Below are 17,577 nucleotides of genomic sequence, written 5' to 3'. Positions count from 1 at the left end.
AGTGAGTTAATTTTGAAGATTTTCTTTTATTTAGTATTTTTTTTTTGGGTTAATTTATAAGTTTTTAGAATATTTTTTTATTGTGTACCTACTATTACTATTTTTATTACACAATACATTATAGCAGTGTTTCCCAACCAGTGTAGCAACAGCATAGTATAGTAAAAGCAAGGTCAGTTGTTCTCAATATTTTATAAAAATATATTTTTATAAAACTATATTACTACTTGGATAGTAAATTATAGTCAAATAAATTCAGTGGTTCTCAACATTTCATAAAAAGTTTTTTTTCTAAATAATTTTACCTAATTTTACCTCAGACTTTCCTCGAATGATTATTATTACACCTTTTATAATTATTTTGTAATTATAATAAATTAATTTTTTTATAATTCTAATTTTGGTTGGATAGTAAAATATTCTAAAATAAATTCAGTGGTTCTCAAGATTTTATAAAAATATATTTTTTTCTAAATTTACCTCATATATTTTGTTCATAATTATTTTGATTATATAGTACACTATAGCAAACCACTGATTCCCATTTTTTTTTTGTACTTATAAGAAATTTCTTTTTTTTTCCAAATGATTAGATATTATTATACTGTTCTTAGTTTGATTGGATAGTAACATAATGAAATAAATTTAGCGGTTCTCAACATTTTATAACAAGAAATCTTTTTCTCATCTTTATCTCACAATTTTTTTCAAGCATTATTATTTTGCCCTGCTAAGTAAAAAGACAGTGTTTGCGGTAATATACTATGATTATATTTCGATTACATAATAAAAATCAATTTCAGTGGTTCTAAACATTTTATAAAAAGATTTTTTTCAAAGTTTATCTTGCACTTTTTCCGATGGTAATTATTATATTATATAGTAATTATTTCGAATGCGTTATAAACTATATAGTAAATCAATCAGCAGTTCTCAACAATTTATAAAATGATTTTTTTCTAAATTTATCTCGCACTTTTCCCAATGGTAATTAGGTTTTCTCAAAGTTATTTTTATTGTGTACTATAGTAAATCAATTGCAGTAGTTGTCAACATTTTATAAAAAGATTTTTCTATCTAAATTTATCTCACACTTGCTACTCTTGTTTTTCTTACATAGTAAAATATAGTACAACATATTTACAGACTCTCAACATCAAAAAGAATATTTTTATATTGCAATATATTGCAAAAGAAGTAGGTATAGATGAAGTCTTATTATATAAACTTACCCAGGTAAGTACTTGAAATATAATTGAAAAATATATCAGTCTGTTCAACAGTTTCTGTCTTGCACGAGTACACTATTTATCATTGTTGTTTACATGCATTTATTGTTTACACTTTATCATAATTTTATTAGAGGAAATGACAGGAACAACTTTTTTATAATTGAAATTTAGCAAGGCAAAATAACAATCAATGAAAAAAAATGTGAGATACACTGAGAAAAAGATTTCTTGTTTCTCTTTTATATATTTAGACTCCATCTTCAATGTCCTTGCACAAAACAAAATATTATGAATGAATATTTTTTATATTACATGCTATGGACGCAACTAGGGATTCCAATCCCGGGATCCCGAGCTATTTTCAATGCCTATGAATCCCGGGATTGATAAACATAATCCCGGGATTTCGGGATTGATTTTTATCAATTTTTATGGAACATAAAATAAAAGCGAAAATATAATAGAAAAAAACACTTTAATAAAAAATAACTACATTAGAAATAAACTCAGTTTGAATGAAGTTTGACTTATACCCATGTGTATGTTGCCGATTCATTTTATTTTTTCACATAGATTATTAAAAATGAGAAAGATTGGAAAAAACAATGCTTCGCACTTTTAACAAAGTAATTCCACCATGATCTCATACGTTTTACGGCAATTTCATATTTGGCTGACTAATTAGATTTATGAAGCGGAAAGGCCATAAGTAGGTACGCCATGATTATTTGCTTTACTATTTTAAATCTCGCTAATCCATTTGTTAAGTCTTTACTATCACAAACAGCAATCTCGTATTAAATTCACATTATTATTTATATATATATATATATACCTATATTTAACCCTTTTACTCCCAAGTGATTTAGCCTAGCATATGTGAAAACTCCCAAGCGTTTTTTGCCAAAAAATCGTTGATTTAGTTTTTTTTAAATAAATAATTCTACACATGTTTTAAAAATTTGAAACTTTTTTTGTGTGTTCTCAATGGTGTATTAAAGCAATAATAAGTAATAATATTGATAGTTTACACCAATAAAATAAAAGAAAAAAATAATGTATCAATATTTATTTAGAAATGAATGGATAAAACTATGTTTGAACTACAAAACAAGTGTGACGACATTTTTTTATTTATAATTGATATATCAAATTGTATAGTATAATCTATTCTTATCTAGTAAGAGAAAAAAAAATAAACATATTATAATTTCTCTATGAAATAGAATTTTTATAAAGTAATCAAAAAAAAAATCATATAGTGTCAAGGTATTCAAGAATATTATTCAATTCACGAAATCGCACGAGAATTCGATACAGTATTGAGGACCAACTGATATGGGAATGAAGTAATTTCAAAAAATAAGTTTCAAAGCACTAAAACTATTATAATAATATTTATTCATGTATTTTTTCACCATTCTACCAACAGAACAGTGGGCATTCATTGTTCGTTCAGTCAGAGTTCATTCAAATTACAAAATTTATAATTATATGATAAATGAATCATAAAACAACTAAAAGAAACGTCAGAACTTAAAATGTGTCATAAAAATAATGTTTTATTATTTTTATGACCCTCTTTGGCTTCGCGTTCGACAGCTAGAGCAATTATGACTTGTGAGTTATTAGGGTATGCCACAATTATAATCAAGTGTGACACTAAAATAACTATTAGTCACACCTAACACATACCGAATATAGTGTTTTGTCTACATGAGAAGAAATATGACCGGAAAAAAATTGGAATAAATCGTAAATTTGGATCCAAACTTTCGGCCGATGGATCGGCCCAGATGGAGTTTTCGCATAGGTATGGTGGGCCGAAATATCGGCCGAATGGGAGTAAAAAGGTTAATATTATTTACTCCATTAAACTTATGTATTTCCAAGATTGAACGTAGATATACAATATTAACAATAAATGTCTTAAATATTGATTTATTTTTGACCGATTTTATCAATGTTATGTGTAAATATATTTTTTTTATATTAACAATGGAAAACAATGCCAATCCCGGGATTGTCTAATTGTAATCCCGAAATCCCGGAATCAGAATTTTGGCTTGGGATTGGATTCCCTAGACGCAACGTAATAAGGACTGGACCTAATAAATAAGAAGGTATTGTAGAGAGAGTATTTTCTTTTATTGGTTAACCATTCGTTCAAGTGAGAGAATTACATCTGAAAGAAAAAAAGGGCTTACCTTAAAAACAAGATCGGTCGCATCACTGCCTAAATTAAATGGAGACCCTCGACACATGCTTGTTAAGAATCCAAGAGTTATATAGAAGTTATCGTCTCCTTTACGTATGCACAGGTCTTCTGAGAAATAGCCAATGTCATACCACTCTTTCATTTCCACGGAAGTGAAAGGTCCTTGAACATCTCCCTAAAACAAAGTATCATTAAAAAGTTGACTTTAAAATTATCCTAGTATCGTATAGTTTATAGTATGCCACATGATAAATGAATAAGAAACCACACCATTTTCAGCTGATGCATTTCTATTATTATTACTTTAACGAGAAGGTGAACAAATTATAATATTCAAATTCAATTTAAACACTTGGAATATTCTGAATTAAAATGAAACATTGTGATTGTAACTTTAGCACAGTTTCCACACCCACCTGTTATAGCGCCTGTTGTACACGTGCATGCATTTACTGGCAACAATAGTGCGTATTTTAAGCTATTGTGAAAATATCAGTTTACATGTAAAAGTGCAGACTGTCTCTCTAATCTAATTCTTCAAGAGTCAGCGAGATGCTATGTTGTCGTTTTATGGTACTATTTGACAGGCTGTAAAAATCGGTTAACCCTAAGATGAGTTTTTCCGCGATGCAGTTCTATTACTACTACGCAGGCGCAGATCGAAAAAATATCAACTGTCGCATGAAAATTCAGAAGCTTCTAAACTTTTTTGATTCATGCATGCAATCTATCTTGCAACTGCAGGATAATACATGTTTACACGTACGTTTTCTTGTTATGGCCGTGATAATACTTACTGTTAGCAGTAAATCCATGCACGAGTAAACGGGGTATTATGCTAAGAATTTTTTAAATAATCACAATTTACCTGAGGATCACGATAATACCAGGTCTCAGTTGATCTGTATCTACTCTCGGGCAATGGTTCGACACCAAAGGCATTACCAGGTTCAGGGATTTTAGCACCAGGCTGAAAATAAATGAAGAATTGCTATGTTTAATAAAAGATTCATTTGAAGACAAATAATATTGTCTTTTCTTATACCTATGGACGCAGAACATTAAAATTTCAAAAACTATTGTTAGCATAAACCAGGCCTGGGTAAACTTTTTGGACGAAGAGCCACATTAGGAATATAAAATGAACGGCGGGCCACAAGTAGAATACTATTTTTAGACACATTATTAATTATCATGAAAAAGGAAACATAAAAATCGGTGTGTGTACTTGTACTTATGTATGCGCGTTAGAAATTATACTTCTTCGGCATAACAAAACTTGTGATAACCTAGATTCTTCGACTAGCTCTTAACCCCTTCACGGCGACCGTATTCCAGTAGGATACAGCTAGTACGTAACAAATTCGCGACCGTATAGCGGTCAGATACGCAAAACTTGACCTGTGGATAATGCAAGAAATATTTTTCATACGGCACTGAGAATTTTATTAAAAAATAGCCCGATCCATCCGCCTACTTCCACCTATATAACTTTGTCAAAAATATGTTGTTTTAATTTCATAAACATCGATCTTTCGAACCCCCTCGATCTATTGAGATTCGCCGGTACGACTGCATCTTGCATTGCATTTTTCAGCGGCTGCGCAGTAGGTACACAAAATATTTTCATTCAAGTTGAGTGTGCGCCATTTACCATGTAAACTTGAATATTCACCGCGATCTTTACATCATGTTTGCGGTAATACGAAAAAGACAACCAAAAAATGAAAAGAAACATGTCCAAATATTTCTAAAAATGTACCTACTTGAACTTGTGTTCTGGATTATGTCATTTATTACTCATGCGTCACCCCAATTGTTTCAAAGTCATAAATCGAGCTCATTATTGAAAGTCCTAAATATGTAGTAAAGATGCATCAGCACGGAACGAAAAAATATATATTATTATATTTTAGACGATTGCAAGTTTTACCAATAAATTACGGATTACTTAATTATTAGTAGGTATAATAATTAATTGCTATGATATTATTAAAATATATATGTAAATTTTATTTAGATTTACTGACATTGTCATTCACAATTAGGTAGGTAGGTATATTAATTTATGTTGTGAACGTATTAAATTATTAATTTGTAATATTCACTACATACAATAAATAAAATTTGAATACTGAGTTATTAGTCTATATTTTCAGAATAACTTAATATTTATAACGCTCTCTAAAATTTTAACATTTATATTATATTGTATAAAATAATGTTTACATAAATAATTACAACTTTGTTTTACCCTCGTAAAAATAAATAAAATATAATATTTGCGATCTCCGCGTACATATTATTACATTATTAATAATAAATGAATTTGTATTTTATAACAAGCAACACCTGCTGCAGTTGTATTGCGCGGTATATTCTACTTAACGTTACCAAGATCTAGTGTCACCTGAGAACTTTCGGCGAGTTGAAATTCTAACAGTTTTACAAAAACACGGGAGTGGGGGGTCGCCAACATAAAATGGACGTATGTTGGATTTATATGACAAATTATATTTCGTTTGGCATGCGTCATTTGCACCCGTGACCCGCAATCCGCGCGTTGCCTAGCCACGATCTTTTTAGACCGTGCCTCAACTGAGGTACAGCCTTAACGAAAACATTATGCACATTATGATTTATACATTACTGAACCATCGAAAGACCTAAATAATTATATAATGTTCCGGAATGTGGTTCCGAAGGTAAAACATACAATCAATACAGATAAAGAGTCATGAAATGATTTCTTACAGGCACTGGTGTTGTTACAGAAGGGTTGGCAGCGGTGAGTGGTGGCGGAATCTGGGCTTTTTCTTGCACGAATTGACGGTTGCCCGGCAGCTCCGTTCCCTTAGTTTTGTTTTCAATTGTGTCTTCTTCCTCCAAAACAAACATTTTGACAATATCTTTGATCATCGGGTATTCGGTGAAAGCCTTCGCATTGCTAAAAAATATACAACTGCATTATAATATAGATCACATACCTACATGATAATTTTGTATCAAAATAATAAAAGTTAATTCCATTAAAAACATCAAGAACACTGTATATATATATATTTAAAAATTATTGTTTGTTTGTCTGTCTGTCTGTCCCGTATGCATTCCTATACCATTCATCCTATTGCAATGAAACTTTGGTGAGTTGTGCGCATGCCTGAGGTTTTTGAATTAGTATAACCATTTTACAATAGATGGTGCGCGATTCGTTTCAACTGTATTTCATATAGCTTAGCAGCAGTTGTTTTGTTTTCGGTGTCAGTGCCATTTCAGTTTCAATGTGACATAACGAGTGGTGTTAATTATTGTTAAATTCCAATTGCCGGTCAACATGAGATAATAAATATCACACGCATTTTCTTTTCTCTTTCCAAGTGAATTTTTAATAGTCGTCACAAAGCATTATTTACGCTGTCAAATCAATTATGCCACCTAAACGACAAGCGGTTGGTCGATCTACACCTCAAGCACGGAAAAAAGGGGGACACGAGCTTCAGAAAGAAACGAGCAACGGGAAATAAGACAGGAAACTGATCGAGTAAGCACTGCTCAAGCCCGTTCATCTGAAACAGATGAATAACGGGAAAGAAGACTGGAAAATCCATCGATACTGTAATGAATCAAGACAAAGTTGTGAATTATCCCATTGCATTCTTGAATTCACTTGATTTGTCAGGAATGCCGCCGCACATTTTAACATTGAAAATTGGTGTGCCTATCATTCTTCTCCGAAACATAATTCCACCACGAGATTGCAATGGTACCAGGCTCTCAATGAAAAAGATGATGAAGAATATCATCGAAGCTACAATTTTAAATGGAAAATTTAAAGGAGAAGATGTACTGTTGCCACGCATCTCAATGATTCCGACAGATATGCCAGTCGAATTCAAACATCTGCAGTTTCCGGTACGACTCGCATTTGCAATGACCATCAACAAAGCACTGGGACAATCGCTCAATGTGTGTGGACTACATTTGGAAAATCCATGCTTCTCACATGGACAGTTGTATGTGGCCTGCTCATGCGTTGGAAAACCTTCTGATTTATTCGTGTATGCACCAGACGGAAAAACAAAAAGTGTATCCAAAAGCACTTCAATAAATAGACAAACACTTTCTTTCTTTTAGTGGCATTGCAACGCATGCCGGGTCTCGCTAGTTTAAAATAATTATTCGAGTCAACAACATCTTGTTTCTTCTGTCTTTTTGATGAATGTTATGACTAGTGAGAACCAAAATGGTTTAAGATTACTTTCTACACAGTGAAAAACCTATCAAATCATTAAAATTGTCAACAATATTTCATATGCTATTCTTACCATACTGGCTCAGGAGAAATGCAATTGTGCGGTAATAAAATTAGTACTTCACAAGAGAGTACTGCATACACCTCTGATATAGACCATTCTTGAGTGTTAATAAATCACACATTAATGTCTCCAGGTAGAGTGATCCGTCAAATGGTTCATTGAGGTTTTAGATGACAACCGCAATGAAATACCACTAGTTGACAGTCTGGTTTGCTTGAATTTTGGTGCTATTCACACCATACTTTTCTACCAACTGTTTGATCACAGTTGAAATTCTGCTAACGTTTTTTTAAATCAGTAATAAACTGATACATGTGATGTGAAACACAACTTCGTAAATTACTATGTTTTGAAAATCTAAACATCTACTATTTAATTCTGGAATAATTAAGAAAGTCTAATATAATAGTCTGTAATAACATCAAATAACAAAAACATTTATATACTGAAGCAATTACGGATTAAACGAAAAGAATCGGTTTTGCAAGTTTTTACATAATGAGAAATCGACTGCTTAATCTGCAAACCAGCCAACTGCGCTTTTGACCGAAAATGAGATTTTGATGGCATTTTGTTATAAAACATGTTTTCTATGCTCATACAAAATTTCAAACTCCTAAACCAATAAATAAATGTGATATCGTTCTTCACACAAAACAACAAACTGCCAAATTTCCAATATCGTAAATGAAACTGCGCTCTTCACATAAATTTTCTTTATATATAAAGGAATTAAAAATAGTGTATTAATTCATAGTGCAGCTTATTTGTAAAATGAAAATTTTCCAAGTGTATTTTTGGAATTGTTAAATTCCGGCCGATAGTTAAATTATGTTTTTTTACTGAACAATTTGCCCAAATGGAGTTAGCCGGTTTGCAAATTAAACGGTCAAAATGATTATTAAACATTTGGCTGACCTATTAGGTGCATGCTCTGAATACAAACAAATAAAAAACCTTATATCATTAACAGCCAAAAAAAAAACCATCAACGCACGGTTTCAAAAACAGACTGGAATATTCATATTTGGTGGTAAAAAATTGTGTGTTGACACTATTAAAATTCAAGCAATGTTGAAAAAAAGCACTTGGCTGAAGTCTATATAGTTATATTATTGATTGTTATACGGGATTGAAAGTCATCTTAGTTCTCCTGAAGTATCATCATTACTTCGATTAGATGGTTCCAATTTCGATTCATCTTCAGACATTGTAAGCTGAGTCCAGTGCTTCATGACAACTATAGATGAATTTCCTTCCGCCATATCAAAACTATACACATTACCATTTTAAAAGATTATAATTTTTTTAATCACATAAACCAAAGGTTCCCTCCCTATGAGCAGCCATATACCCTATCCATGGAATAAGCCAAACCGAATCGTTTATTACCCTCCAAACTTACGCTGTTTCCGTTTACAACCATTTACTAACTAGTCGAGTGTTCATGGAAGTGCTTGCGAAACTGTGTACAGACATCGCTTCATAATCATGTGAATTGAGTTGTTAAAAATATTATATTATATTTAATGGATTTTAATGAATCTGCGTCTGATGTATATTTACTAACGAGACTCTTAAATTCGAAAGCGTCGCCGCTTTTACGAAATTTGCGGCATTGTAAATTAGCTTCATCTACGAAAGCAAAGTTTAGTACCTATAAATAAAGCATTCATGATTGAATAAAATGAAGCACCAATTATTATAGGATCAATTGTAAAATAGATAATACCATTAGACAATAATCAAAATAATTCACTGAATCATAATGAAATACCTAAGAAAACAAGTACCTATGACAATTATCAACAAACGCGGGTTGTCAGTTGCAATCTGTCAAAAATCGACTCTGCCGAATTTAGCAATCGGCTCGCTAAACTTATGGTAGAGGGGCATTCGGTGTTCGGGTTCGGCGAGATGCTTATGTACAAAATCTCCATGAACGGAATTATACGTTTTGCACGCCATCTGGCGTAAAATCGCATTCGAAAATATTGGATGAAAGGCCCCTTAGACTGTTAAAATAATTTCAGAAAAATGGTTAAAAGTTAAACAGGCTTCATTGAAAATTTAAGAAGGTTTAGTATGCCAACAAATATTTTTTTGAAAAAATAGCTTTTAAGTATTTCTTTACAGAGCTTGTGGGTATAAGTTGTGTAAAATATTACATATTATATGAAAATGAATAATATATTACTACCTTCAATAGACTAATCGCGAGTGGAGAACTACAAGGTTCTAAGTGTTTGTCCTTCGCGAAACAAAAGTAACAATGAGGCAGCTAAGAATAGTACTTCATTGCTGGATATGTTTTCTCAAGGATGAACACTTAAAACCTTGCAGTATTAGGCTCGCATAATGTAGACCTCCACAACCAATAGTTTGGGGACCCCTGAATTAAATGACATAGATTTAAAAACACACAAACAGTAGCTCAAATAAAATAGTTATATCAAAAAAATGTTACCCAAGGTTTAATTCACATTAACGATATATTTAAAAACACAAACTATAAACACACACAAAATAGTTTTAGGTATTCACAATAAAATTTACTCAAAAAGAAGTGGAGGAAATTAGAACATTATGGCGATAAAACTTTACAGTATCTACCACAATAATCAATCTATGCATGTCGAAAATTGTCTTGAAGATTACGTCTATCGTATAATATAATAATGTTATGTAATTTTTCAATAAATGTAAATTTGGATTTTCCCCAATGAAATTTTTCTTACGTATTTTGTTTTCAAAACGACACAATTGAAAAACAAAATGATCTGACATTTTTTGTGATTTTAAATTATGAATAGGGTATTTCATATACCTAGACTGACATCTGTTCACAAATTTGGAACACGATATTACAGCACCATATTTTTTTTGTATTCAAAGTAAACATGTGTTGTATGACGCCAATTGGTGTTCCTGGTAAATAACGTAAGGCGCGCCAATTGGCGATCCCGGAATTTAAAGTGCATTCATTCGGTCTGTAATTTTATCAATAAATTTGAAGATTAAAAAATATCAATCAATATAAGAAACCAATCCAAAGAAATATAAAAAAATGGAAATTCACACTTTACCAAAAATTTACAAAATGACATACCAAACAAATATATGTCTTTAAATAAATACCTTGTGTTATTGGGCATGGTCGGTGGAGGCTGGGTCACATCAGTCTTCACTGGCTGATTATTAGGCGGTGGAATTTTGGGAGGAACAGCTTCATTTTTTTTTATTATCTTCTGCTGTGTGACGGCCGGTTCTTTTTGATTTCTATGTATATAAAAACAGAAAAATGTAACAATATGTGGCAATGGATTACACAACATAAAAAATATCAACCCAGTCTGCTACTGAAAGACAGAAGTAGTCAACAACAGGTTCACTTTGGGTTACAACATTCTGATAAAGGTGAATTTGTAGTAGCCAACATCAAAAGGAGAATAGCAATGGTAAAAAATGCTAGATCGAAACCACAACCAATTCAAAAGAATAAAAACATTACAAAGTGACCAAAATGTGTCTAGTAAAGTTCTTGTCTCCCCATTTTGTATATATAGTTCTGAGACTTGAAAGGTGAGTGGAAGACAGAAAGAGAGTAGACACATACGTGTAATGTGATACTAGAGGTGGATGTTGAGAATTGTGGACAACCCAAAAGACAAATGCGTCCATGAGCTTGACAGACTTTCCAGAGTGCCTGGGCCTGTCACTTGGTCACGTTGCTTATGGTTTTAGCAGGTCAGAGACAATAAGAACGAGATCCCTCCAGATGTATGGACTAAATCAAGAGTGTGACACATGCTCTGCATGCCACTGAATACCAAAAAGTGTAGTTGGGCCAGAAGAACATTTTCTGGTGGCCAAATCATTCAGGTCATAATGGTCAGTCATAAGATCCTGACCTGATCCTGACAAGCACCATTTTCAAATAATTAAAAATGACAAAATTATTAACCAATGGATTAAAATGCAGATTGCTCAGATTCATAAATCTTTAAAATTCAAAATAATTTTTGGTATATATACATATTAGTTGTTTACAAAATTTATTTTAATACATTTTCGGTGTGAAAAAATTATAAAACATCAATAAAAAACAATTTTTACACATAATATCCTTTTTGTGTAAAATTAGTTTATAGTTTATACTTAAAAATTAATATAAATATTTTACCTATCCGTAATTGTTATGGCAGGATCAAATGGTTCAGGAATAAGATGTCTCACATTGATATTTTTATTATCACCCCCTTTTACTCTGCTCTTTACTTCTGCTGATGGCGGAAGAGTTTCTTTACTTTGTACTTCAGGTTTCGCTCCTTTATAATCTGCAGCCTCCTTATTATCCTATTGCAAAATCATTAATAAACAAATTATTATATAGAAACATAAAAAAATATATTCCAAATAAAATAAATTGCAAAATAATATTTTTTGAATTGACATGAGTTTTTTTTTTTTTAATTAATGTAACATACAAGATATCATTTCTATAAAACTGTAATGAATACTTGATTTTGGTACACAATGCTTTAAAACATAGTTTCTTAACCGGTGGTCCGTCAAGATTTTTGGGTGAACTGCAAAAATTTTCTACTGTTCAAAAATAGTTAGTATCCATTTTTAAAAGCTTATATGTATTAAATTTCAAGTAAGTAATAAATATCTTTCAGAACTCGTGCACCTACAAGGGTTCACAATGAATTAACAAGTCATTTCCGGAATGAATGACACTATTGTATATAGTCATAAATCGTTTCATAGAAAGACGGGGGGGGCGTGGTTTACCTAGAAACCCAACATTTGAAGTGGGGTTGTATTATATTTCGACAATTGTTTCAAAAATAGTGTAAATATAAATATTTGTTATTTTATTCCAATGTTGAAGTTCCGCAAAACATTTTTTGATTTTTTTTGTGGTCCGCGGATGTAAAAAGGTTAAGAAACATTGCTTTAAAATATTTAAGTGAAATATATAATATAGATTTATTGTCCTTGACTATATCAAAACTAATTTTTTAATTGGTTTGATGATAAAACACTAACCTCCGGTTGATCATTTTTTCGCTGCAGGAATTCTATATACGTTGCAGTGAACGCTTTCGAAATTTCATTGTTGTAGTTATTGCTGGCCAAGTCTTCACTGGACGCCCGAAGGAGTGGACCCCGTAGACCTGGCGCTCCTCCGTGGACTTTGGTCTTGTTGAGTTGAATGTTGCCTTGTGTGTGTCCACGGGAAAGGAATCCTTAAAAAATAGATAATCCTCGTTAAAAAAACTCAATTCCTTTAAAAAAAAATCATCTATTAGCTTTTTTTTTAAATAAATCATTTTGTATGTTTTAAAAATATTTAAACTTTTTTTGTGTATTCTCAATGACATGTGGAGTAAATGAAGGTGATATCTAGATTTATATTATCGACCACTAAAACAAAAAAATCATGTATAATAATTTGTTTAAGATGAATGTCTACCAGACTTGCAATTTGTGACAATTATTGATAATTATATTTTAAAGAGTTTTAATTGTAAAAATATTTTTGAATACATAATTTTGGTTATTTTATATTTATTCGTAAAAAATAAACATGTGTACAACATTTATTCAAAATTTGGTACTGATGACGATTGCTAAAGATATTCTGAACAGAAAAAATAATGCATCAATACTGCAGGTGCCGCCATTAAACCGGCCTATGTTGCACAATGTGTTTTTCAGACACATAGTTCAAATATATAATAAAGTGAAATTGAAGAAACATATCTTTACCCTTCTTTTCAGATGAAAATGGAGCTGTGGATGACTGGGAATGAGTGAGCATATTTTGTTTAGGCGCCTCCAGCTCCCCATCGTCAGCCCCTCCATGAAAAGCTCCAGATGAGTCAAACGTTCCACTTGGCCCGAAAGCATTTTCAGAGTTTGCCCTACATATAAATAGTTATATCTTACAGAAGTGTTGGTTTCTGATATTATAATTATAAGCTTCAGTATAAATGATGTATCAAATAAAATTACCATATTTTAATTCAGAATTCACACTATTTGAAAATGCCTCTTCCATAGAAAAAAAACTGTTGTTTATGTTAAGGGGTAGAGAGGCATGCCAACAGAGAACCTAGCGGAAAAATACGAAGCTTGCATTTTGAGATTTTTTTTGATAATTTACAATTTCAACTGTATTAGTTAATAAATATGTATCTGAAAACATTAAAAAGATTTTTTTTTTTTTTTAATTTAAAGATAAACTTAGATACCGTTTAAAAAAATTTTTTTTTGGTTAGGTACATGTTCAAACACGCACGTTAACATCATTTTACTCCCTATTTCAATTATAGTTTGTCAATTTATGGCTACGGCCGTATGTTGTAGCTTAACTACTGGGGAATGCCAAAAGAAATGGCGTATTTCAAAAAAACACTACCTTATTCTTAGGTCAATAATTATTATAAAGCAATCATTATTCGTAGGACGTTTATCACACTTGAATGGTCAAAGACATAGCTTATAATCAGTATATTTAGAATTATCTTCAAATGTGTTAATCTCGCCCATTTTTTGAATAATAAAATGCCTAATTCTTGTCAAATTTGGGATCACAGAGATTATCAATATAATTTTTTATCGTAAATATTTCACTATAATAATGTCGACATAAATTATACTGATGGTTTTACAAATGCATTTAAAAATTAATAAATGTAAAAAATCTTAACACCACTGCACATTTATGTACTGAAATATGACTATATTCTAAAACATTAGAGCGAGAGGTTTAAAAGAATACTATTTAAAATAATAAAATAAATATAAAGGATAATAAGGCTTCAAATTTATATAAATAGATTACCTACAACGTTTGAGGAGTGTCCAGGATCATGCTTTGAAAATAGAAAAAAGCTCCATTTTGACCCATGCTGAGCACGTCCGCTCTTAATGTTTTCAGATACATATTAATTAATTTATACAGTTGAAATTGTAATTTATCATAAAAAAATCTCAAATTGTAAGCTTCGAATTTTTCCGCTAGGTTCTCTGCTGGCGTGCCTCTCCCCTTAATTAATGATAAATGCACAGCATATATTTGTTTTTTACTTAATTTTTCAATGGCTCTACGATCCAATGAAGATCTACACTGACTCACGGGGAGGTTACTTGATAGATTTATGACATATCGTCGCTAATTTTCTACAAACACGTATTTCAATTCTTTATAACATATTAGATTTAAATAATTACATAAACTCGTATCACAATAAAAGACTTTTATAAATATTATAAACTCGTATCTTGAGTTACGTGTTTGTAAGTATACAGAATACTGAACTCCGACAGATGATTATACTGAAGCTCTTTCTCGTAAGTCAAGATACGTGTTTCCTGTAGTAATATTCACGGTAAAGTTGCAACGCATTCTCGTATCTCCGACAATATGACTGATCGGTCGAAAGTATAGTGCGATAAATTGAAAAAACATAACACTTTTTTCATGAAAATATGTGTAACTATACGAAATGGATATTTCATAGAAGAAAATTTATTTCTAAATTAAAAACTGAGAGAATATAGTTGTTATTTGCCTCTCCTGAAAAGTTGTGTTTTTTGAGATACGTGTTTGTAGAAAATTACTGACGATATGGTTGTTTGCAGTTTCCTCAACATATAATGACAATCAATGTAGGGAAATTAAATCATTTTATACCATTCAGGTAAGTGATCTTCTGGGCTGTGACTCTCCCCTACCCAAGACTTTCGATTGCTTAACCACGGCGCAGGTCCTCTCTCTCTTTTGTCACCGCTCCATTCTCGCTCTGAAAATAAAACAATGCATCGGTGAAAACATGAAGTTTTGCAAAAAAAAAAGTATACAATACGAATATAAATTTTTACTCTTCTGTTACTTATATTTTGTCTGATTCATTCCATACAAATTTACATGTAGGTGTGTCAAGATAATATACAGACTATCAAAACTGAGCGTGAGCAGGGCACATATGGTGGAATTTCGAGCTTCCAAACCGGTTTTAACCGAAACCGACACATCTACTGGATGCGTGACTCACAACACGTCGTCAAACAATGATCAAACAAGCAATGTCAAGGCGACTAAAGCAGCGTTCACACATTACACATAATTTATGTTTTATTATTTTTTACTTCATGCTGGAAGTGATGGCGTCTCAATGCAGGCTGATCTTATCTAGCATTCAAATTGTTATCACTCATTTTATAGATTTTCCAACATTATCGATGTATGTATTACATTATATAACACTACTTGTGTATTAGAAAAATCAATGAAATTTCACCATGTTTATATTCAATTAGCTTTATAAAAGTTATTATTCACACTACTTATATTTATGGAACAACCTAAAACATGGGTCAACACAAAATCCGGGATTTCCCAGAATCTGGGCAGCAATAAATGGAATCGCAGCGTTTATTGAGAGTATCCAAACAATATTTACACCTTTTTCTTTTTCCATTATTCCCTTTTTCTAATAAAATGGGTACTTAAATGTATTTTACATGGTAGAGTAGAACTCAACGGTGTAGTAGAAAGCAACAATTTTTTGATAACGGCTAGCCTAAAATCAAAAAATGTAGCTTTTTTTATCACAAGTTTCTCGGTATAAATAATAAAAATTTAACAACATTGATTGAAAAATATATATTCCGAGTTTATTATATCACCGAAGTATCTTCCGTTGACATGGATAGTATGTCATCATTTGATCATGGTAGTCGATGCCACCCATAAACTTATTGTACTCCACTATCATTTTTGGTTTTGTAAGCCATTTCCCGAAGCGATTTGTTGTTTCTGTAAGTTCGCAGTCAAATTCTGAAAATAGTGATAGAACTTCTCTTCCATCCTTCCACTTCGTAATACAGATTCTGGGCTCTGTATATTGACTAATCGATTCTCCAGTTTTTAGTTTTTTATTTGCAACATCTACCGAGTAGCCTTTTCTGTTGCTTCTCAGTGTTCCAGTTACATACGTGTCTTCATTCATAGATTCTGTTAGTTCTTCTATTATAAAAATTGTCCATGAACAATGAATGACCGTATCCAGTTTTCCCATTCATTAGTTTGAAAACCACTTTGTTTCTATGATTTTTGCCACCCAACTCCTTGTCAGCGGCGCGGCGCCACCATAAACTATCTTTTTCAAAACCAGGCCATTCGATTCCGCCAGTAAAAGTAGGCCAGTGGAAGTAGGCGGATGGATCGGGCTATTTCTGAATAAAATTCTCAGTGCAGTATGAAAAATATTTCTTGCATTATCGACAGTTCAAGGTTTGCGTATCTGACTATTATACGGTCGCGCATTTGTTATGTACTAGCTGTATCCTACTGGAATACGGTCGCGGCAATTGGGTTAAATTATTATTGTCTGTTAAAATAATGTATAGTCACGCAGCCTTTGTAAACATCAAATTTGTGTTATGTCAAACCATAGATTACTATATACAGTCAAACGAAGAAGGTCAAGGTTAATTGACATGATCATACACAAAAAATAGGAACTCTTCCAATTCGGTCATGGTTCCAGGGATTGACTCAAAAGTGACTTTTCACGATCGGGGGCGATCGTGGCACACGGTTGGCCTGAGAATCTGCCAATGTAATTTGAGCCGAAGAATTAATTTAAATGAAACAAATGTTTGTTTTCTGTTAAATATTACCGGGTACCATCTCCTCGGAACCCTAAGATAGAGTCCCAAACTGCCACTGGTCCTGAATTATTATAGCAATTCAAATAATGTTAACTATTTTTGGCTTAAAAGTGTAAATACA

At 31.8% G+C, this 17,577-nt stretch overlaps 1 protein-coding gene across 3 annotated transcripts in view; it reads right to left on the bottom strand.

Moving 5' to 3' along the window:
* Positions 1-17,577, bottom strand: part of Gyf (GIGYF family protein Gyf) — a 67,458-nt gene that overhangs the window by 38,700 nt on the left and 11,181 nt on the right. For all 3 annotated transcript variants that reach the window (XM_085944333.1, XM_085944326.1, XM_085944341.1), the window contains 8 exons: positions 15,475-15,583; positions 13,545-13,699; positions 12,822-13,021; positions 11,950-12,122; positions 10,905-11,045; positions 6,205-6,397; positions 4,319-4,420; positions 3,440-3,625 (listed from right to left, as the gene is read on the bottom strand). In XM_085944333.1, the coding sequence (XP_085800459.1) occupies positions 3,440-3,625; positions 4,319-4,420; positions 6,205-6,397; positions 10,905-11,045; positions 11,950-12,122; positions 12,822-13,021; positions 13,545-13,699; positions 15,475-15,583 (1,259 nt within the window). The remainder of the gene's footprint in view (positions 1-3,439; positions 3,626-4,318; positions 4,421-6,204; positions 6,398-10,904; positions 11,046-11,949; positions 12,123-12,821; positions 13,022-13,544; positions 13,700-15,474; positions 15,584-17,577) is intronic.

This window comes from Rhyacophila brunnea, unplaced genomic scaffold, assembly GCF_057557595.1.
Source record: "Rhyacophila brunnea isolate RB1 unplaced genomic scaffold, BYU_Rbru_1.0 scaffold_1, whole genome shotgun sequence".
Taxonomy (NCBI): Eukaryota; Metazoa; Arthropoda; class Insecta; order Trichoptera; family Rhyacophilidae; genus Rhyacophila; species Rhyacophila brunnea.
The sequence above is the reverse complement of the archived record's forward strand: the minus strand, read 5'-3'. Positions and strand labels throughout refer to the sequence as shown.